Source organism: Molossus molossus, unplaced genomic scaffold (assembly GCF_014108415.1).
Source record: "Molossus molossus isolate mMolMol1 unplaced genomic scaffold, mMolMol1.p scaffold_m16_p_14, whole genome shotgun sequence".
NCBI classification, from domain to species: domain Eukaryota; kingdom Metazoa; phylum Chordata; class Mammalia; order Chiroptera; family Molossidae; genus Molossus; species Molossus molossus.
Window position 1 is genome coordinate 35099109 of NW_023425349.1, and position 24454 is coordinate 35123562.

At 43.6% G+C, this 24454-nt stretch overlaps 1 protein-coding gene across 1 annotated transcript in view; it reads right to left on the reverse strand.

Annotated features, from left to right (window-relative positions):
* Window positions 1–24454, reverse strand: part of DNAI1 (dynein axonemal intermediate chain 1) — a 62662-nt gene that overhangs the window by 22185 nt on the left and 16023 nt on the right. The window contains exons 2-10 of the mRNA XM_036261372.1: window positions 15344–15376; window positions 13157–13255; window positions 12882–12962; window positions 8062–8188; window positions 7683–7798; window positions 7311–7430; window positions 6214–6273; window positions 4764–4898; window positions 1715–1799 (exon numbers count right to left, since the gene is read on the reverse strand). Of these exons, the coding sequence (XP_036117265.1) occupies window positions 1715–1799; window positions 4764–4898; window positions 6214–6273; window positions 7311–7430; window positions 7683–7798; window positions 8062–8188; window positions 12882–12962; window positions 13157–13255; window positions 15344–15376 (856 nt within the window). The remainder of the gene's footprint in view (window positions 1–1714; window positions 1800–4763; window positions 4899–6213; window positions 6274–7310; window positions 7431–7682; window positions 7799–8061; window positions 8189–12881; window positions 12963–13156; window positions 13256–15343; window positions 15377–24454) is intronic.

Here is a 24454-nt window from a genome sequence, read left to right on the forward strand (position 1 = left end):
AACCAAGCTGTGTGAGTGACAAATTCATTCAGAGCTACTGTGTACTTTGATAGCTTTGAAAAGCACTCAAGGTCATTTCCCAGCCTGAATGATAACAAGGGGGCTTGTTTAGGCTTCTGGTGTTGGCAACCCTGGTTTCTATGTCCCATGAGTGAGCAGTGAACATCAAGTCACCAAGAAGAGCCCTAAGCTGTCAGCAAAGGAGACCAGCCAGCAGTCAGGAGCTACCAACTCGGGGGATGCAGCTGCTCCATATAAATGCACAACCTCTTAGGGAAATATAGGCCACTTGGGAATGTGCTGTACATGCCCTGGGAAGGATTCCGTTTTCCTGGCTCTGTCAAAGACATAAGAATTTCCCAGCCCCCAGGATTTAAGCATATCTGAATCAATCTCTTTCTTCACCTCATCACTAATTAATGACCAGCATAGATCTATTGAATGTTTATTTGAAATGTCTCTTCCACCTCAGTGGCTCTGTGGCCTCATGCTGAAGTGCTTAGGCTATGGATCCAACGGGCCTGTTTCTGAGTCCTGATTACACCACTCACACCTCACACAAGATGTAGTTTTGAACAAGTGGCAAAAATACAGTCTGAATTTCTCATTATAATGTGAAGATAATGGTATTACCATGAGAGTGTGGCTGTCAGGATTAAATAAAAGAACACATGCAAATAGCATAGCATAATGCCTGGTACATAGGTCATTCCCAGGGAATGCTGGTGCTTGTTTTTCATTATTACAAGTGTTCCTTTTTCTCCATCCCCTTGATGCAGTCTTGGCAAGGTGTGGCAAGGCCCACTCCACCCCACACCTGAACCTCACCTTCACCTCTGTCTCTGTATCCTGCCCAATCACATTCTCCTCCAGCCCTGCTCTCACGGGGTCGCATCCCTGCTTGGATAGTATGGTTGAACTGTCTTCAGAGAAAGCTCAGATTTCCTGTGTGACATTCTTGGCCCTCCATTAATTAACTGACTCTAACAACCTCTCCAGCCTGAATTTTCATCATTTCCAACAAAGCTCTATTTGGGTCACTGAGCCTACTGCCCCTTGTCCTCAGAGTCCACTGCAATTCATTTTCACCACCAACTCACTGCTTATGCTATCCCCTGCGCACAACATCCACCCTTCTGCTAATCTCCTACTCAAACTCTGCTTACCCTTTGGTATCTAGCTCAACCCTCCCTGAAGCCTTCCTTGATTGCTACCATTTATTGCTCATTTCCCTTCCTTCATTCTCAAGGTTCCCTAGAGAAGTTTCTGTCTGCATCCTAATATTTATATTGTCCCCAAGCAGGACAGAATAAAGAACAGAATTAGAAAGCTCAAGACCTAGCTTTGGGTCCTCTCTGCCATTCACTAGCCAAGTGGCCTTGGCCAGAGCTTCTTCATGTATGAATTAGGGTTAATAATTTTGGCTCTGCCTGCCTCCTAGGAATCCTGGAAGATGACATTGGTTCACTATTGTGAAGGTGTTTCTTGTTGCACCATTGTCAGATTTCATAATTACACACATTTTTTCTTATGCCATTGTTCATGGTTGACCTGTGTTATAGTCTTATCTCCCTAGTCATATCCAGAGGAAAGAGGGATTATTTGTTCTCCCCTTGCACTTACGAGACCTATCATGGAACATTCAAATACTGATCCTGTAAGAGGGATTTTTAATGCAGGCTATAATGGTTGTTGCCAGAACTTCAAATCTTACCCTGAGCAACATCATCATATGTGTTCTGGTTGACCATCCGCTCCACAATTTTAGCAGCCTGCGTCACTTTGGTGATATCATCACTCTGTGGAGATTCAGAGGCAATAGGTTCTCTCATAAGCCAGCACATGAAAGATCATACCCTGAGCCACGACCCAGACTTGCAAATGGGTCAGCGATGCCATTCTGATACCACCCACTCCAGAAAGCTCTGTAAAGGTATCTCATCATGCCTCAAGGTCCAGCTCATCCCATCACACCCTCTGGGAATGCCCAGCTCACAAGTAGCACAAGCAGTCTACACTGCCACACCTGGCTCCTGGGCAGAACTTGCTTTGTGCTCTTTCATTCTTAGCTTATTCTGGAGAAGGCAGATCTCTGAGCATAAGACAGGGCATTAAAGAGAGTCCAAGAAGGGTACTGGAGCAGAGAGCACACAATGGCAGGTAGGGGACTTTTTTTTTATAGGGATGGAGAGATTTCACCAGCTAAGACAATGACAGACTCCCAATAAGGGCCTCAGAGATTTAGTCAAGAATTGAGGAATACATAGAAGCCAAGAGGGGAGACAGACATGCTTGTACACAGGGAGTATCAGACAGAACTGACTCCCAGTCCAGGGCCCTGTGCACTGCCCAGACCAAAGAGAAAGCAGGAAGTTTCATGTCAGAGAAAAATTACTCATTTTGAACCAAAAAACAGATAATCATTCTGTGGAATTCCACAAATCCACGAGGTGAACCACTTAACAGGTTATCAGAGGAGCAAAGAGTTTAGGCTGGCAAGAAAAACCCAAGAGTTTAGGGCAGGTGGCAGGAATGAACCAGCTGAGTGGACAGCCCTCCAGAAGGGCTCCAGAGGACCAGGACCATGGTTTTCAAGGATGAGATTTCCCAGGAGTGGCAGTGGCATGAAGTGGTTATTAAGAGAATGCGTTCTGGAGCCACCCAGGGCTGCATTCCCATCCCACTCCACAGATTAGAAGCCAGGTGGCAACTTTGGCAAGTTGCTTAACTTCTCTGAGTCTTAAAGTACTTGTAATACAGTGGGGATGAATAATTTCACCTGCATCATAGGGTCATTGTAGCATTAAATGTAATAATGCACAAGGTATTATTAACTTAGTGCCTGGTTGGTGACGGTGGTGGTGGTGTCAGAGGAAATATGTAGACCAGTGTGGTGGGGGTTTATAAAGTCATATATGGGGAACTGCCCTTTGAGAGCCTTTTGTCAGTTCTCAAACTGACTACAAGTTTATCTCAGAAAACTGACCAAGGACATTCATGAGAGTCTTACAATCACAGTCCTTAGAGTTCACCTAGTCCCAGCTACTGCCTCTACTGCTTGATTCAAAGCAGAAATCCTTTCCACTCAGCAGCTTCCTGGCAAATGACTCTCCCCACGTCAGACAGCCTCTTCTGTGGTCAGAGAGCCTGTTGGCTGAAATCTACTTCCCTGGGTCTTTTACCCATGGTCCTAACTCTGTCCTCTAGCCACAGAGAATTGTGCATATGGTAATCGCTCCTCTGATGCAGGGCACAGTGCCTCATCCCCTGAGTCAGCACTTCTTCGAGTGAACCCTCCCAGCTCCATCAACTGTGGCTTGACACCATCTATCAATCAGTACCAAGCAAATACTATGTTAGGAGCTGTACATACATTATCTTGGATTCTCACAACAATCTGGCAAAGTAGTTATCATTAGGATGTCTTTACAGATCAGGAAACAGGTTTTAGAAAAACCTAGCTAATAACAAGTCTGTGGAATTCAGGGCCCATACTCTCAGTCCCACACAGAGAGCCAGTTCCTTTGCAATCCAACCAGTTAAGGTTTCTGTAACCATGGTCCCAGCTCAGAGCCCATAGCCAAACCCCTGATATATCGTCAAGTGAACACTGACCCAGGCCAACAGCCCCTCTGAAGCCCCTAACCTGTAAGGGAATGATGAAGAGAAAGTTAAGGGTATGGACAAGGCAATCTGTAGCACAGAAACTTTATCTTTCACCCCAGGATTCCAGTATCCAACATGGTCATCATCACTAAGTACTTGGAATAAGACTGAATGAAACAATTGGGGCAATATCTATTGAGCCAAGGCAGGGAATCCTCAAACATCTCCTAAAATATTTTTTATCAGGCGCAGGGAATTGAGTGGAAGTGGGCATACCTCAGACAAGGAAGCAGAACTACCTTTAATCCATCTGGCTGCTATTCTGGGGTGGAGCAGAGTCACTGTCCTCAGAGCTTTCTGGGAGCTCTCCAGGGTGCTGAACCCAGATTCTGGCTTCCTGTGGACCTCATTCTTCCCACCCTATTGCAGGTCAAACTCATCCTGATTTCCATACTGAGACTCTGGCTCCTGACCCAGCTTTCTCTGTTTTGAAGGGACAAATGTGGCCCTTCAACATCTCCCGGTGGTGAACCTTCTTGCAGTGACCTTTTACTGTAACTTCCATGATGATGGTCAAACCTATGCTGGCTACACCCACAGTGAGCCCCTTAACCATGACCTCTATAACAACTCCTACATGGCTCCTCATGGTAAATTCATCCCAGAGGGGCAAGACTCATTGGCCTAGATTTGCTGGTACCCATGATAAGCTTTGACTTGGTTTCTGGTCCTGAAGACCCACCTAAAAGTTTGAGAGCAAGTAAACCCAAGGACTAAAGGTCAAAGAGTAAGTCATCCTTCCATCAAGGCTCCTTATTCTCACATCCCTTCAACCTGGGAAGACTCCCCAACTCTTCCAGGGTGCACATCAGGCTTTCAATAGCATTCCTCTCTTCTGTTGTCCCTAGCCCAACAATACTGAATCTCTTCTAGCTTCCAGATCTATATAAAACTAGGGGGAAGTGTGGAATGCCAGAGGCAGTTGTAGCTCTCCTCAAATCTTCCCACAAGGAAAGAACTATTCATACTTCAACAACAGCCCCCAACCCTTTGCATGTCTATAAATTCTTCCCAGATAGCCAGGCTTATGTCTACCCAGGGGCCAAGGTCCAACCCAATCATTCTCTGTGACAGAGCCATGGTAACCCTCACCAAACCTGGGACTCCATAGATGTCATCTTCCTCATAGACATCTTCCCCATTTTTTTAGCCACTGGTGTCTTTGTCTTCTCCTTCTCTTTGGTCTTTTCCTGCTTCTCAAGTTCCTCTATGTAGGCATCATAGATTTCCCACTAGGCAAGGGTGAAATGAGAAGGATCAATGCAGGGCAAAAACTTCAGCAAGCCAGCTCCTCTTCAGCCTTTAGGTCCGAGGAACTGATCACACCAACCCCTATCCCATGCCTCCACATCATCTTGTACTTGGCCCACTGTAATTATGTATTCAGCATCTGTTTTCCCTGCTAGCCATCAGATCTAGGACAGGAATAGAGAGCTCTCGGGGAACCTCTTGGCTGGAATTCTACTCTGAAGCCCAGGGGCTTGGTTGTCAGCTGGAGATCAGTATGTTCCAGCCTACTATCCCCATCAGGCAAAACAAATGGGCAAACATCAGGCTAGCTCACACTTTTCTTAGTGATTTATGCAACTCTGAACTAAGAAATTAAAAAAAAAAATTTCCCCCATAGATATGGAATAAACTTATTGGCTCAGCTTGGCTGTCTACAGTACTGACCATACCTTCTCAGCATAAGAAGATAAACAAAAATTAGGGACCCCTACTAACTGTATCTGACAGCAAGAGAAGCCCAAGGACAGCAGAGAAAGCAGCAAGGACCTGAGGCTGGGCAAATGGCCTAGATCACACTGTGTGCTCTCCAGAGCTGGGCAGTCACTGCCACCTGGAGGCCAGAGAGGCACACCTTACATTTAATAATTCACCTATGGGCCAGTACTTCATACTGAAATGTACTTCAATGATATCTCATTTAGAGCCCTCCAACAACCCTGTCAGGCTGCCTGTTGTACTCATTTGACAGAGAAAGAAACAGGTATTAAGGGTGGCATGGTTTGGCCAGGATTTTACAGTATGAGCAGTAGACTTGGGGCCTGAATTCAGGTCTCTTGGCAACATATTCTGCCCAAATCAGCATGCCTATCCAGTAGGACTTGATGGGGAAGTAGGGTCAGCAGGAACACTGAAGGTTGTTGGAAGGGCAGGATTAGAAAGTTAATGCTTCAGAGTCAGCCACAGGGTGGCATGAGTTACAGGGAGTCCATGGGAACAAATGTTTTCCCCTGGTCTTGGAGGAACTTCCAAAAGCCATGCCTCTTTCCTCTTTGGTCAGCTTTGCCCCAGTGGGCATGTGACTGATCCAGAGCTCACTGGGTGGGGACCTACTGTCTGATCAAGAGATTGTTGGATGGGAACCTAGTGTCTCAAGTGCCTGATGTTCAGAGCCTGAACAAGGAGCAGGGAGGTGGATGGATGAGGAGGGTAGACTGTCAGAATCTTTGACCACACCAGTCTCCCTTGTTGTCAAACCAGACAAGGATGCATGGTGGGTAGGGAGAAGGTGAGGGTTTTTAGACTGGCTCAGCGTCTTACCTGATTTGCTGTGGCTGAAAAGTTTGTCCTGGGAGGAGGCTCCATTTGGCATTCTCGGTCCTAGAGAACAATGACAACAGGAAACCTATAGAAAGCATTTAAGCGCCATCTCACTTAATCCACGAGTATATCCATGGGTGAAGCATTTTGGCTGGAGCTGAGGGCAAGGTGGGACACAGAACAGGGGAAGTAAAGAGGGCCAGGACCAAAGTCAGGGAAGTAAAAAGGACCAAGTGACAGAGTCAAAGTCTACACTTTCCATCTAAACCTCCTTCAAAAGAAGGCTAAGCTAGAAAGCAGGGTCAGTGAGGTCACACTGTGCAAGTTTCAACAAGAAAAACTAAATGGGGGATGGACAGATCTGCAAGGAATCAGGCTTGTGGTCAGCCTCCAGAGGTCAGCTTCTGATAGGCCATTGGCTAATTAACATCCCTCACCCTGAGAAGTCTTCTCCTAATACTGGGGTCTCTGGCTCCACCAGGAGCAGGCACATCTGTTTGACCCCCCCCCCCCCAACGGTGTATCACTCAGATTACCAAATGTCAGCATAGGGACTACAGAGGGTGATTAAGAGCTGCCCAAAACCCACCCTGTTGACCTCTGCCCTCCATTCACAAATTCATTTATGTAGAACACTACCTTTTACATATGTGTCTCTCACCTGAAATCCTGAGAGATTCTTTCAGGCTGGTACTCAGGGACCTCCATACTTATGAGCCAGGGAAATTTTCTAGCCTTTTCCAGCTAGTCTATCACATAGACTGTCAACTTTGGTCAAATTGGCTCCTAGCCCCACTTCCCCGGCTCATTCTGGCTTCCTGTCTCTTCCCCAGATCCTGACCTTTTCAAGACCAGTTCAAGATTCACTGTCTCAGTGGGGGCTCTAGTCTCCTTGTTACTCCCTCTGAACTGCTGCCTGGATGGCTTACAGGGACCTAAACACATGCTCCCAGCTCTCCTTGGAGAAGTAACCATGGCATCTACTCTGTCACCCTGCCACACTGAGGGCTGCTGGGGCTTGGGCCAGGCCTGCTTCTTCCCTCCCATGCACAGTACAGAGTTGTGAAGTAAAGGGGCTGGGGTTGAGGCTGCTCTACCCGGAGAGGGTTGTTGAAGGTCTGTGAAGCTCTTTCACTGAAGTTGAACTGGTTGGTGAGCATTCTCTCCTTAGGCGGTTTAGGAGTCATCAATTCTTCTTCAGTCACTTTTTCAGCTACCTGGGTGGGGGAAAAAGACCCATGGGACCAGGACTCAGCCATGAGAAAAAGGTGGTGGGGAATTGGGAGAGGGAAGAAGTCATGTCCTGGAATAGGATGGCAATGGAAAATGGTGTTGATGCCAGGCATTGGTACCTGCAGCCTCTAACTTCTCACTTTCAGCCACCTCCTGCAATGAATCAGCCCTGAAGCCTCTATCTACAGCTGGAGTGGGAAGGGGCAGATAGGTTGGAGAGCAATACTGTACTGTACCTCAGTTGCAGGCACATCTGTTTGACTCCCAGCTTCACCTTCTGCTTCCTTGGGCTCTTCTTCTTCTTCAAGGATTTCTGTTTCTGAAGTTACCAACCTGGAAGACTCCTGAGAACCTTGGTAGGATATTGTTGATAAGCTCAAAGTCACTTCCCTATTCCCTGGCAAAGAAGGCCTTCTGGGTTCCTGCCTTTCAGACCCCACCTGGGTTCTCCTTGGCCTGAGCCTCATGGGTTATCTCTCAGACCTATCCAGGACAGCCAGCAGTTGGATTTTACATAAATAGATCCTCTCCAAATTTCTAGCTTAGCAATCTACTCCTGAGAGTAACCAGAGAAAGGGGACCAGGCTGCAGCCTCAGGCTGGCCCAGAGGCCTACCTGTCGCTAACTCAGCATGGTAGTGCTGCCGCCGTCCTTCATCTGAGTCTTTGGGGATCAGGTTCCCGTCCTGGCTGTAGTGAACTGCCAGTTGGTTCACAAAGCCAATATGCTTATATGTGCCTTCCTAAAAAGAGATGGGGCTGAGTCAGACCAGGGGTCCTCAGAGGGGCTGGAGTCAGAATGTAGTCTGTCTTCATTCTCTAAGGCCTAAGACAGTCTGTCTGTTAATAGATATATAACTCACCAAATCCTCAGTTAGCCTGAAGTTTTCACTGCATTCCAATTTAAAGAAGAGGAGAAAACTGGAATAATTTTTTTAAGTGTATGTGTGTGTGTGTGTGTGTGTGTGTGTGTGTGTGTGTGTATAATTTGTTTATTTTAAATTGATGTTTACAGTGAGGGGAAGGGAGAGGGAGTGATAGAAACATCAATGAGAGAGAAACATCGGCTGCCTCCTGCATGCCCCCTACCAGGGATCAAGCCCGCAACTTGGGCATGTGCCCTGACTGGGAATCAAACTGGTAACCTCTTTGTGCATAGGCCCCCACTCCACCACAGAGCCACACCAGCCAGGCAAAGATATATTTTAAAATACCTTCTCCTTCCAACTTTGAATAGTTCTGGATTTACCTATCATTGGCTCCTATATCTATGCCAGGGGATACTGGCTCACCCGTTTCACCACACAGCCAGGTCACACATAGTCAGCAGATGCATTTGGCCTGGCCTTCTCTTCACTGTACTTAGTGGATGCCAGGGCTAGATAGATCCTCAGAGACATTCAATCCCCAAAACCCCTGTTCCATAAAAGAGGACCACAGAAAACTAAAAAGGGTTGGAGTTTGGCACTTGTTTAGGTCACACAGCAAATGAGAAGCAGGACTAAGCTTAAAGCCCAGGAACCTGGTTCATTCCTTCTTCAACAGATAATTTTTGAACAGCTACAATGTACCAGTATTTTCTAGGTTTCAGGGATATAAAGCTTAGCAAAAACAGACATAACCACTGTAGTCATAGAGCCTAGAGTCTCGTTCCTCTACACCAGCGGTTTTCAACCTTTTTAATCTTATGGCACATATAAACTAATTACTAAAATTCTGCAGCACACCAAAAAATATATTTTTTGCCAATCTGACAAAAAAAATAGGTATAATTTTGATTCATTCACACTGGATGGCTATTGTTGTGTTGGCTGTTGTCATTTTCTTATTTGACAATCTAAAGGAAAAGTGGTCAGTGCCCCTGACTAGCATTGCGTGTTTAAAAAATTCTTGTGACACACCAGTTGAAAATCACTGTGCTAGATTGTCTCCTCATTGATCAGCAACCAAAGGTCCCTTCCTTCATTTAATACAGTTCTTCTCAGCACTTTTCAAGTCATACTGAAAATTACTACATTTGTATGGCATACTGGGTAAACTCACTACAGAGGACACCATCTTATAGGTTCCAGTTGTACCAGACCCACCTGCCCCTGGAGGACTGAAAAGATCACTATTTCTGAACATAGGTTGGGAAGTTCTGGCTTAAAAAATCATCACAGCCTGGCTGGTGTGGCTTGGGGGATTGAGTGTCGTCCCATGGACTGAGAGGTCCCGGTTCAATTCCCGGTCAGCACACATGCCCAAGTTGCATGCTTGATCCCCAGTGGGGGCATGCAGGAGGCAGCCAATCAATGTTTCTCTCTCACATCAATGTTTCTATCTCTTTCTTCCTCTCTCTAAAAAAAAATCAATAAAAACATATTTTATTTATTTTTAATCTTTACCCAAGGACTTTTTTGCATTTATCTTCAGATAGACCGGGAGAGAGAAAGGGAGGAAGAAAGAGAGGAATATCTACATGAGAGAGACGCATCAACTGGTTGCCACCCACATGACCCCAACCAGGGCCGGGGACAAATTGCAACCAAGGTACGTGCCCTTAGTGGGAACCGAACCCGGGTCTCTCAGGACCACAGGCCGACGCTCTAACACTCAGAAAATTGGCCAGGGCAATAAAAACATATTTTTTTAAAAAGTCACTACAGCCCTGGTCAGTGTGGCTCAGTTGGTTGGGCATCATTCCGTGCACTGGAAGGCTGGTTTGATTCCTGGTTGGGCTTGATCCCCAGTAGGGGTTGTGCAGGAGGCAGCCAATTGATTTATCTCTCTCACATCAATGTTTCTATATCTCTCTTCCTTCCTTTCTCTCTCTAAAAAAAAAAAATCAATAAAAACATTATTTATAAAAGAAAAAGTAGTAGCTTTGGAGACCTAAAGCTATTGAATCACAGTGAAGGACCAATGAGATGCAGACCAGTTCTGTGGAGGGTGCCAGGTGGGTTTGGGGGGCTGTTAGAAGGTTGGTAAGGTGAGCCTACCTGGGAGCCTGGGGCTACCCAGCTGGCAGTTGACTCAAAGGAATATTTTCTAATAAGTAGGCTTCCCAGAGAGCAAGAGGAGTGCACTGATACCCACAAGGCAGTGCTAATCCTCTCTGTGTGGCATGCCTCCCAGGCCAACACACTGAATCCTAGAAAGACCCTCTTTCACATGTCAGAAGGACAGGAAGGAGCCCATAGAGTGCACCACACTCCAGCATAAGATCAGGGAGGGCAAGGCAGATTCCTTCTGCCCCTCTGCCCCTTTATGGGCTGCCCAAGAAAGGCCATTAGCACAGCTTAGGAGAGGAACCTTTCAGGAAATATATCTGTATTTGTTCTGACTTTTTTGTGGAGGGGTTGACTACTCAATCTGAAATAAGAAGCAGTATGTTCACAAAACTTCACCAAAACTTGTTCACAATTGTTCATAGCTGCATTGTTCATGATAGCCAAAGGGCAGAAACAATCCAAATGTCCATTAACTTATGAACTGATAAAATATGGCATATTTATACAATGAAATATTTGACAATAAAAAAGAAATGAAGAAAGGATACATGTTACAACATGGATATATCCTGAAAACATGCTAAGTGAAAGAAGGCAGTCACAAAAGACCATATATTGTATGATTGCTTTTATATAAAATGTTCAAAATAGACAAATGTATAGAGATGAAAATGTATTAGTGGTTCCTAAGGCTGGAAGGGATGGAGGACTGAGGAGTGACACCTAAGAGGTACAGGGTTTCTTCTGAGGGAAATAAAAATGTTCTAAAATTAATTGCAGTGATAGTTGCACAATCTGTAAATATCCTAAAATCCATTGAGTTATATACTTTATTTATTTTTTATAATGTATTTTTATTGATTTTTAGAGAGAGAGGGAAGACAGAGGGAGAGAGAGAGAAACATGGATGTGCAAGAGAAAAGTCCATCAGCTACCTTCTGAATGCACCTTGACTGGGAGTCCAGCCCACAACCAGGGCCCTGACTGGGAATTGAACCAGTGACCTTTTGGTGCACGGGACGATGCCCAGTCACCTGAGCCACACCAGCCAGAGCTGACTCGTATACTTTAAATGGGTGATTGTGTGGTATATGAATTATATCTCAATAAAACTGTTGTGTTTTGTTTTATTTTTTAAAGAAAGAAACTATTAATAGTGGTGATCTCCAGGGAAAGGGACAAGGTTGGGCAAAGTCTAATTTTCATTATACTTTTGACTCTTTTGAAATTTGTACCATGTGCTTCCATTATATATTCAAAATAATTATATATGTCTTAAAAAGAAGTGTAATGTTGCTTTGGAGTCAGCAAACTTGTTCAAATCTTGCTTTGAATCCTGGTTGTGTGACTTTTATAATTTGTTTTATCTAGTTGAGCCTCAGTTTCCATAAAATAAAGATAAAAATAGTTCCTATATCAAAGAAACCTGAGGATTATTTGAGATATCATATGTAAAAGGTCTAATATAAGACCTGTCACTATTACACAGTAAGCATGTAACAAATGGATCTTAACATAGTAAAATAAAAAACATAGCCCTGGCAGGTTTGGCTCAGCGGTTAGAGCGTCAGCCTGCGGTCCAGAGAGACCCGGGTTCGGTTCCCACTAAGGGTGTGTACCTTGGTTGCAGTTTGTCCCCAGCCCTGGTTGGGTCATGCGGATGGCAACCACTCGATGTGTCCCTTTCACGTTGATGTTTCTCTCTCTCTCTCCCCCTCCCATTCTATCTGAACAAAATATTGAAAAATGTCCTCGGGTGAGGATAAAAAAAACACACAAAACATACCCAACACTTCCACCTTAGCTCGGATTGTACTTGAGAGCTTTCTTCAGTCAATACTCATAAGAGCTGATTTTGCTATGGCTGAAAACAGTGTTGTCCTCCTTAAAGATGTGCCACATACGTGTCTACTGAGAGAGAACATGTCCATACCACATGTACCAAGAGAAGTCCCTGATGGAGTCACCTGCCTGCCTGAATGTGATTTTAAGAGACACTGGAAACAGAGCCAACTGGGGCTTTCTCCCAGGCAGGAATGTTGGGAAAAAGACCAGCTCCTTGTCCAGAGGGGAGTTTGTACTCCACCCAGGTGTCTGGCTGGAGGATAACCCAGCTTTCAAAGGCCCAATAGTTGACGTTAGTGGAAAATGTGTTACAAACATTGGAAAACTATTTTTCTAACCAAATGATTGACTTCAGGATTCTTGAAAAGAGTGGCTCTGCAGGGCACTTAAGACAATGCAATTAGCAAGAATGCAAGGGAAATTCATAAAGAAATTTCAAAAATCTCTGGAAAACGCCATGTAAAATCTCAGTGTTCCAGCCAAAGACCTTGGTTTAAAGGTAATCTCTCTAATAGCTGAGAGGCTTTTGCAACTCAGCAAGTCATTGCCAACCAAGGAGCTCCTGAGGTGCCTGCCCCAGAGGGGATGACTTACTTACTTTAAAGCTGTACCTGACAATGTTCTGGGGTGCATGAGGGTTGTTGGCAGTCAGAATTCGGGTAAACTCCTCCTTTAGCTCCTAAGGAAAAGAAATACCAAGAGGGTCATACACAGAGGGCCTCCATCCTCCTCTGAGGCTTGGGAGGACCCTGCTGGGTGTCAGCAGATATCTCACACCCAGGTTCTGTGCAGGCTCCTAATCAGTACTGTGGAGGAACACACTCTGAAGCTGGAGGAGTTGGAGAGAACAAGAGTAGGATGCTGCTAACTCACTGCATCAGTCAAATCCAGCTGGTCAGGGGGTCTGACTGTGGCTTTGGACTGGACCCATTCATCTGTCCCTTCTCCCACATCGGTCCCTGAATCTTCATCCTGGAAAAAAATCTCATGTGAGGACCAGAAATGCCTGATCTGCTTGGACAAGTGAGCATGCTGCAGAAAGCCCTTTCATTCAGATACCTCGAAGCCAAGCTCTGCCCTGATACATAGAATACAAAATATACAAAAACCTACTCATGAAAGAGTCCAAAGGAACTGCTCAGGCCAGAGTTTTCATTGCCTGAAAGATCATGGCCACATCAGCCCTGGGGGTCAGGACTTAGCTGGAACATTGTGGTGGGCCCTTGGCCCCAGTAGTGTACCAGAAGTTCTCTCTACTGCCTCCCACCCAGCCCGGAAGCTGACAGCCAGGATCAGCTGCCAAACACAGAGCTTTATGCACTACAGAAGGCCACCTTGCTGTTCTTTAAGCTACTTCAACTTTAACTCATATTTTACCTTCCAATTTGCCACCTTAAGTTTAATCTTACAGCAATACTCTCAGTACTTGGTAACTTTAAGCCTCATCAGATCCTTGGAGCAAAAAAAATCAAGGACTAGGAGTTTTACCTTTCCCTGACAGACAGTTAAACACCTTGCCAACGTAGCCCATGACATAGTAAAAAATATTCACTGTCACAAGCAATTAAAAGTGTACAAATTAACACAATGCAGTTTTTCACTATAAAACTGGTGAAACTTAAAACAAAAACAAAAAACCCCACCACCAAAAAAAGAAAAAGAAAACCAACAAAACAAAACTAATATCCAGTGTTGGTGAGGTTGTGGGAAAATGAGCACCCATAAATTAGCACTGCTTTTCTAAAGAGCAATTTGGAAATATTTATTAAAAGCCTAATAAGTGTTTATACTCTTTGACTCAGATTTATATGTATAGAAATTTATATTAAAGAAACAACCAAAGATATACCCAAAGATTTAAATGCATGCATGTTTGTTGGAGAATTGATTGTAATAGTGGAAAAGAGAAACCATCTAAACGTCCAACAATGGCTTTAAGGACTATATGGTAAAATACTAGGCAGTAATTTTAAATGATGCTATAAAAGTACATTTATTGGTAATGAAAAGCACTCTAAATATATCATGTAAAAAGCAGATTATAAAATAATACCTACAGCCCTGGCCGGTTTGGCTCAGCGTTTAGAGCATCGGCCTGTGGATCAAAGAGTCGTGTGTTCAATTCTGGTCAAGGGCATTTACCTCGGTTGTGGTTCGTCCCTGGCCCTGGTCAGAGTCATGCAGGAGGCAACCAGTCGCTGTGTCTCTCTCACATCAATATTTCTTTCTCTCTTTGTCTCTCTCTCTCTCCCCCTCCCATTCTATCTGAAGATATTTGAAAAAGTATCCTCAGGTGAGGATTTAAAAAAAAAGAGAGGGGAGCCCTGGCCGGTTTGGCTCAGCGGTTAGAGCGTTGGCCTGTGGTCTGGAGAGACCCGGGTTCGGTTCCCGCTAAGGGCACGTACCTCGGTTGCAGTTTGTGTCCCTTTCACATCGATGTTTCTCTCTCTCTCTCTCTCTCTCTCTCTCTCTCTCTCTCTCTCTCTCCCCCTCCCACTCTATCTGAACAAAATATCGAAAAATGTCCTTGGGTGAGGATAAAAAAAAAAGCGGGGAAAAAATAATATGTACAGTTTGAAATTCTATCTAAAAATAAATATACGTAATTTTTTTTTTATCCTCACCCGAGGACAGTTTTTCCATTTTTTTGTTATGATAGAGTGGGAGGGAGAGAGCGAGAAAGAGAAACATCGACGCGAAAGGGACACATCGAGTGGTTGTCACCCACACGACCCAACCAGGGCCGGGGACAAACTGCAATTGAGGTACGTGCCCTTAGTGGAAACCGAACCTGGGTCTCTCTGGACCGCAGGCTGACGCTCTAACCGCTGAGCCAAACCGGCCAGGGCAATACACATAATTTTGATATATGCATGGAAATATCTTGGAGGATACAATATCACATATTAACCAAGAGGTTTCTGGGGGTGGTAGGTTTAAGGGTGATTTTAATGTTCTTTTAGCTCATTTGAATTTTCTTAAAAATAAATAAATAATACTTTCAAGAGAAAAAGTGCTATTAGCTTTTGGTTGAGAGATTGTGGTGGTTTTAGCACTTACTCTCTTCCTGGCTCCTCTGCCCGCAGTGATGCTCTGAAAGAATGAAAACAGAAGGTAAGTCATAAGCAAATCTCCATGGGGATATCAAGGATAGTATTACAGGGAGGCTTCTGCCCAAGGACCTTGCAGAGAAGGGACATTGAGCTTTTCCAAGTCTCAAAAATAGACCTCTCAGTGGCAACATGTGTTTCTTAGCCCAGCCAAGGAAGTCCTGTATTTGAGGCAACCCCATTCCACCATCAGTGGGACTGGCCTATGGAGAGCAACCAAGTACCTTAGCCCTGGGCATGTCTTATTTATAACTAGTTCAACAAACCTTTTTTAAAAGCCTATTTTAAGTGCTCAGCTCTGTACTAGACATTAAGGGGATTTTAAGAGCAGATTATATTCCTAAACACTTGTTTAGGATGAATGTAAGTTCTTTACAAGCAGGTACTTTGTTTTATACACTGCTGTCTCATAATATAATAGGTGTTCAAAAATAGTTGGATAAATGAATGAATGCCATCAAACCCATTAGTAATCATGACCCTAGAAAAAATGTTTTTCCTCTCTGGGCCAAAGTTTTTCATTGGTAAAATACATGGGATTGAATATAATGACCTTCCAGTTTTAACATGCTCAATTTTTATGTTCCCAAGATCAGCATACTCAATTAAACTTGATAAACATTTTTTTGCATATCAATCAGCTCTTGTTTTATTTGTGTTTGCTCTTGTTTCATATTTTTCCTTTTCAAAATAAAAGTTATTTATTTCTCTAAGCATTGTAAACATTTAAAAATTTTTATCGCCCTGGCCGGTTTGGCTCAGTGGTGAGAGTGTTGGCCCGCAGACCAGAGAGGCCCTGGTTTGGTTCCCGCTAAGGGCATGTACTTCCGTTGCAGTTTGTCCCTGGCCCCGGTTGGGGTTGTGTGGGTGGCAACCACTCAATGTGTCTGAGACACATCGATGTTTCTCTCTCTTCCTCTCTCCCTCTCGCTCTATCTAAAGATAAATGCAAAAATGTCCTCGGGTGAGGATAAAAAAAAAAAATTAAAAATTTATCAAACTTTTATAAAATCCTGAAAAGATTTTTTTTTGTATTATTTTTAAGCTTTTGAACATTAAATTCTTCATGCATTTAGAATTTTGGTTTTTAGAAGTGGGAGATTTTGTTTTCCCCCTTCTTCTCTCCCTCTGAGTACATCTGTGCAATGCTTATGCAATTTCTTCTACAACTTGATAAACATTTGTTGAGCATCTATTTATGTGTCAGACACTAACCTAAGCAGTGGGACGAAGACAAAGAGAGATAATGTACCTGTCCCAGTTTGCTTAGGGTCCATGGAGGACAGAAGAGTATGATCAGTGCTCATCATTTACTTACTCACTCACTCAGCATATGTTCCTTTGAAAGCCTGCTCTGGCCCTGGCCGGTTTGGCTCAGCGGTTAGAGCATCGGCCTGCCGTCCGGAGAGACCCGGGTTCGGTTCCCGCTAAGGGCACGTACTTCGGTTGCAGTTTGTCCCCGGCCCTGGTTGGTCGTGTGGGTGGCAGCTACTCGATGTGTCCCTTCACGTCGATGTTTCTCTCTCTCTCTCCCTTCCTCTCTCTCCCTCCCACTCTATCTGTACAAAAAATGGAAAAATATCCTCAGGTGAGGATAAAAAAAAAAAAAAAGAAAGCCTGCTCTGTGCCAGCAATAGAGATATGTATGCACAGGGTGCTGTAGGAATGCATGGAGGCACCTACGCACCCTGAGGTGTATAAGAAGGGCTTCCAGAGATGGCAATTTCTTAGCTGGGTATCAGAGAACAAGTAGGGGTGTCCAGATGGAGAAAATGTTTTTCAGAAGGGCTTTTCTGAAGAGCACAGCATGTACAAAGTCAAGAGGAGAACAGTGGCAGAGACAGTAATATGTTCCACAAACAAACAAAAACCCTACAGTAGCTATACAGAACAATAGGTGTTTCAGATGATGGATCAAGAGGGAGATCAGTGAAGGCTGAAAATGTGAGGGAGGAGCTCTTGGAAAAAGCCAGCCTAGGGCTCCGCAGCCTAGGACAAGGCAGCAGAGAAGACAAAGGACACATGTTGGTGTCAGCTCTCGCTGACAACCTGTGTGATCTTGGTGAAGTCTCTGGGGCTCAGTTTCCCAAATGCAAAGTGTGGGAGTTGGACTAGATGAGCTCTTACAGCCCTTATGTGATAGGGTCTCTGGGAGAGGTTTTGGTGGTAGAGAGGAGAAGAGAGACTCCAGGGGAAGAACAGAGTATGTCTCAGCTTGATCTGGGATTGTTGCTAGTAGGACAGGCAGCAGGATTCAGATTTCTGCCACGTTGCCAAGGTTTCCAGTGATGGGAACCCTTCTCTGAGACTAAGCTGCATGAACCAGAAAGCTGCTTTCCTTTGAGGGGCCTCTGATCCCTAAGGTAACGAGATGGAAACGCCACAATGCCCAATAGCTTTCTGGCCCACATCAGGGCCAATCCCAAACAAAACTGCCAGCCTTAAATAGAAAACAAGATCCAGTTACCACTGCCCCCATAAATATGTCTGTAAAACATTTATCTGGCAATAAAAAAACGGACAAGGCAATTTGAGTGTAATTGTTTTTGGCAGTTGGAAATATTTCAATTAACACACTATAAAAGCCACACTATAATAAATGCAAAACAGGCCAGTGAAATCAGCTACAACCCTGACTTCCCAACCATGGCAAAGGAGATTGAATGTCAGGCTGCCACTTTGGGCCCTTGGTCTTCCAGAAGGAGAAGCCTGACACAGACAAGCCAGAATTCCTGAAACGCTTTTAATGATTCCTCCCAGAAGCCATCAAACCACAGGAAAAAAGAGCCCAAACTCCCTGCCCTGGCCCTCAGAACTCTACCATCTGGCTGCAAGTCTCTATTCCAGTCTGCTCTCCCACCCTTCATGTGCTAGGACTTTGAGATGCAGTCCAGTGAGGCTACTCACATTTCCTGAGCTTGGCCTGTGATTTCCCACCTTTACACTTTTGCTTTTACCATTCCTCCTCCCCAGGAACATCATCTTCTCCTTCACCCTCCCTGCTCCCACCGTCTTTGTCTAACAAAACCCTACCCAACTAGCCTCTGCTAGTCCTTCATCTAACCCTGACATATTATCACCTTTCTCTGACCTCCCTCTACTCTTCTTTCCCTCACTTTGAGCAAAACTCTGCCCCATCTTCCATCACCACCACAAGAACTGGTCAAATGGACACTCTGTTGTCTCTGGGTTTTGGTCTGCAAACGGGGACAGTACTACAAAAAGGAACATAATACTACAGTATTATGTATAGGGGCAGCTTGGAGATTCCAGCAAAGGAGGTCCACCATTCTTATACCATTAACCAAAGAAGGTCCTCTACTCTTGAAGAGGTCATTCTATTTGGCCACGAGTGATACAGGAAAAGGAATCACCCCCGCCTCCCTGACCACCATGGCAGTCCAATTAACCCAGATAATCAATGGGATAACAGATGTCCTAGCCTGAATTCCTTCATAGTAGAACATTTTTCTATTCTTGTTACAGATTTTAGTGTGAGCATTCTAAGAGCAGCAACTGGTAACAACACAGCTGCCTAGAGGTCACTCCTCAGTTCTCTTATAGGACCTGACATTGCTGAGGGCTCCCTTGCTCCTTCTTTAAACTCCTTCTCCAACTTTATTTCCATCACTAACCTCTCCAATAGTTCCTCTCAACATCCTTGACCCCCCCAGGAATATATACTTGACCCCACAGTCTTCTTATTCTATGTACTCCTCTCTTGGGGAGTATGTAGCATATTCCCACCCATAGTTTCATCTTCTTCCATGTGATGAAACTCAAATCTATTTCTATAGCTTGGACTTCACAGAATCTTGTATTTAAATTGATGACAGAGTACTCAAACTCAACATCTTAAACACTGACCTCATTATGTTCTTTATCAACCCTAATCATTATATTCTTTTTCCACACCAAACTTCCATTTTTTTCTAGCATTTCCTATATCACTCAGTGCACCACCGTCCATTTAGTCACCCAGGCTGGAAATTGGGAGCCATCAAAGAGACCTGCCTTTTCCTCACTCTCCCATTAGTATATTTCAAAGTCTAACAATTCTCTTTAATATCTTTCCTAACTATCCTCTCCAGTTATACCCCTCTTAATTCAGACCCTTACTATCGCTTGCCTAACTACATTTGATCTCCCTGACTTTTATTTCTCTCTGTTCTAATAATTACATCATTATTATCATTTTCAACTATTGAGTACTTATTCTGGGCCATTCACTTACTGAGTAATTTATCTTTTTATTTATTTATTTATTTATTTTTATTAAATTTTTTTTTACTTTATTGATTTTTAGAGAGAAAAGAAAGGAGAGAGAGAGAGATAGAAAGGAGAGGGAGAGAGAGATAGAAAGGAGAGGGAGAGAGAGATAGAAACATCCATGAGAAAGAACATCGATCAGCTGCCTCTTACATGCCCCGCACTGGGGACTGGGCCCACAACCTGGGCATGTGCCCTGACTGGGCATCGAACTGGTGACCTCTTAGTGCATGGGTCGATGCTCAACCACTGAGCCACACCAGCTGGGCTAATTTATCTTTTTAAATTATCTCATTTAATCTTCAAAAACATCCTATAGGGTAGGAGCTATCATTATTCATATTTTACAGATGAGGAAACTAAGGCATAGAGATATCAGAAACTGACCCAATCATAACTAGGAATTGAAACCAAACTAATCAGTATCCAGAAGTGATCTTTCTAAAACAAATCTAATCATGTCATTCTCCTGATTTAAAGCCTCCAAAAGCTCCCCTCAGACATGACATGAATCCCAAGCTCCTTAACACAGCATCTACCTCATCTCCGACTCTTCTTCCTACAGCTTTTGGGAGGGTGCTATGAAAATAAAAATTCTGGCCACTGTAACAGGTGATTATTATTGCCACCTATTGGGCATTTATTTACCTGCACTTAGAACTGACTCATAGAATAATATAAGCAACCCATTTGTCCCTGAGAATATTTTAGGGGTAAGAGGATGAAAAATTCTTAAGCTGTTTATAATCATGTAAGTGCCCCCGCGGGAACCGAACCTGAGACTCTCTGGTCCACAGGCCGATGCTCCAACCACTGAGCCAAACCGGCCAGCTTTATATTTTTTAAAGTATGTGATCAGATGTACCCATGAAACCTAAATGTGGGCTTTTAAGTCAACGTTACCTGGGTTTGAGTCCCCACTCTGCTAGTTCTATGACTCTAGGCAAGTTACTTGTCTCCCTTGAACCTCAGTATTCTTACTTTTAAAATGGACATCATAATGACATCTTCTCAAACAACCATAGGCTTGTTAGAAGAATTAAATGAGTCGATGCACATAAAGTTCACAGAGTGGTGGCTGGCCAGAGTTTGTGTCCAATACATAATAGTTGGCAGCATTATATTCCCATTTTAGACCCTGCTGTGCCCTCAGCCACACAGGATCTGTGTAGCCCTTTGCCTATTAAGAAGCAACTGCAATAGGGATAACTCTACCCTTCAACAGCTCACATCTCCAATGAAGAGTTCAATGCTGAAACATGATTGTTCTTGGAAAGAGGAGCTCTTTGAAGCATGCAAACCCACAGATGCAGCAACCTCTTGCCTGGGGCCCAGGAGACTTCATTTACCATTTCAGTTGTCTTGGTCCTTATTTTGAAACTCACTACCAGGTTTCCATTAAGCTGAATTGAAACTAAATACCTCACCAGCTTGCAGTTTCCTGCTTCTAAAAGGGTAAAGTTCTTAGTCCCAAAGGAGCAGTAATTCACCAACAAATATTCCTCTAACTACACAGACTGCATTTCAAATTTCTGAGCCTAGTGCAGTGTCTAAAGAACACAGAAGGCACTCAATAAGTGTAGTTGAAAGAGATTACTAAATTTTGAAGCACTTGATAAAGGGTAACAGGCACTATCATATACTATTTTGGGAGTGGCACCTGACGAAAACTTTTCACAGGGTTATTTGAATATCTACCCAGCTTTTAAATGCAGATACCCCTCAACTCAGTAATTCCACCTTCTTGAATTTTCCTCTAGAAATATTCACACATGCATAAGATGTATGTTCATAATTGCTCACTGCAACATTATTTGTATTATTTTTAAAATGTAAAAACCCAGCTTTTATCAATAGAAGTCTAGTTAAATAAATTATGGTATAGAATGGGATAGTATACATATTTTTAAATATTTTTTATCCTCACCCAAGGATATGTTATTATTGATTGATTTTAGAGAGAGAGGAAGGGAGAGAGAGAGAAAGGAGGGAGGAAGAGAGAGAAACATTGATGTGAGACAGAAACATCTATTGGTTGCCTCCCATACACTCCCTGATCAGGGATCAAACCTGCAACCTAGCTATGTGCCCTGACCAGGAATGGAACCCACAACATTTTTGGTGTACAGGACCAAGCTCCAACCAACTGAGCCACCTGGCCAGTGCTATTATACATATTTTTTTTAAAGAATGATATAAACTTTTATGTATTGTTATGGAAAGCTCTCCAAAATGTATTGTTAATTTTTTTTTTTAATCCTCACCAGAGGATATTTTTCCATGACCTTCTAGACAGAGTGGCAGGGAGAGAGGGAGAAAAAACATCAATGCGAGAGACACACACACCGATTTGGTTGCCTCCCGCATGACCCCCACCAGGGTGAGGGATCAAACCCGCAACCTCGGTACATGTCCTTGACCAGAAATCAAACTCGAGACCCCTCGGTCCACAGGCTGATGCTCCAATTGCTGAGCCAAACTGGCCAGGGCTATTGTTAATTTTTTTTTTAAGTGACAGGAATTGATGACCCATCTGCTTACTTTAAGAATATGTGTGTGGCCCTGGCCGGTTTTGCTCAATGGTTAGAACTTTGGCCCATGGACCAGAGAGTCCGGGTTCGGTTCCTGCTAGGGGCATGTACCTTGGTTGCGGTTTGTACCCGGTTCCGGTTGGGGTTGTGTGGGTGGCAACCAGTCGTTGTGTCTCTCTCACGTCGATGTTTCTCTCTCTCTTCCCCTCTCTTTCCCTCCCGCTCTATCTGAAGATAAATGCAAAACAAAATGTCCTCGGATGAGAATAAAAAAAAAAAATGAATATGTGTGTATGCCTGTTGAAATGGCTATCATCAATAAATCAACAAACAAGTATTGGCGAGGATGTGAAGAACAAGGAACACTTGTGCACTGTTGGTGGGAATGCAGATTGGTACAGCTTCTGTGGAAAGCAGTACAAAGTTACCTCAAAAAATTTAAAATGGAACTGCCTTACGACCCAGCAATTCCACTTCTGGGAATATATCTGAAGAAACCAAAAACACTGATTCAAAATAATATATGCACCTCTATGTTCACTGCAGCATTATTTACAATAGCCAAGATTTGGAAGCAGCCCAAGTGCCCATCAATAGATGAGTGGATAAAAAAGCTGTGGTATATCTACATAATGGAATACTACTCAGCTGTAAAAAAAAAAAAAAAAAAAAGGAAATCTTACCATTTGCAACAGCATGGATGGACCTGGAAAGTATTATGCTAAGTGAAATAAGCCAGTCAGAGAAATATAAGTACCATATGATTTAACTTATATGTGGAATCTAATGAACAAAATATACTAACAAGCAAAATAGAAACAGACCCATAGATATAGAGAACCAAATGACAGCTGTCAGATGGGAGGAGGAGTTGGGTGGCTGGGTGAAAAAGGTGAAGGGATTAAGCAAAGAAAAAAAAATTACTCATAGACAAAGACAACAGTATGGTGATTACCAGAGGGAAATGGAGAATGGGGGAAGGTAGAAGAGGGTAAAGGGGAGATAAGTGGTGATGAGGGAGACTTGACTTGGGGTGGTAAACACACAATACAGTATATAAAAGGTGTATTATAGTTCTGTACACCTGAAACCTGTATAATTTTATTAATCAATATCACCCCAATAAATTCAATAAAGTTTTTTTTAATGCCCAAATGTAAATTGACTCTAAAACCAGTCCATGTAAAAACCAAAATGTGTGTTCCTTATTGGCAGGCAGTTCTCCCAGTGGTAATTCTGGGACCTGGGCTTTTTCTCTCTGACTCTATCTTAATCCCTCACTTTGAAAGCTGCTATCCTGACCTTCATCAAGCTGAAAGAAGGAGACAGAGCATGGATGACTGCTTGTTGGAGGTTTTTATGAGCCAGGCCTGGAAGTTGCAGACGTCATTTCTTCTAACATTCCACTAGGAAGAACTCACCCATAGAACCACATCTTAGTGAAGCAGAGCCTGGGAAATGTAGTGACTATTGAGTGAACTCAGCCACAAATTGTTTTGATGGTCCAAAATGGGAAGACATCAGATGAGTGTAAAGTAATTCTTGGACAAATACATATATATCCAGCAATGCAGAAGTTATTAATACTTATTTCTACTATTAACTATATATCTTTGTTGATTTTAATAAAGATATTTCTGCTGACTCAGAGAAAAAAAGAAAAGTGTGTTGTCCATGTCCCAAGAAGCCCTTATTGAAAAGGGGCCTATAAATCTGAGGGTGTCACAGCAGGGGGGGGTGACAATAAAAATACCTTGCATTTATTTATTTATTTATTTATTTATTTATTTATTTATTTATTATCCTCAGCCCGAGGACCTAACCAGGGCTGGGGACAAACTGCAACTGAGATATGTGCCCTTAGCAGGAACTGAACCCGGGTCTCTCTGGACCGCAGGCCGACGCTCTAACCGCTGAGCCAAACCGGCCAGGGCTACCTTGCATTTATATAGCATCTTTCAGTTTACTAAACATTTGCAAGTATATCATCTTATTTGACTCTTATACTAATATTTTGTGGATTGATGTTAAATTTTGTCAAATTTTTTTCCTGAATCTATTCAGATATCATATGATTTTTCTCCTCTTTTCTGTTAATATGAAGAAGTACCTTGTTTGCCCTGGCCGGTTTGGCTCAGCGGTTAGAGTGTCGGCCTGCGGTCCTGAGAGACCCGAGTTCGGTTCCCGCTAAGGGCGCGTACCTCGGTTGCAGTTTGTCCCCGGCCCTGGTCGGTTGTGCGGGTGGCAGCCACTCGATGTGT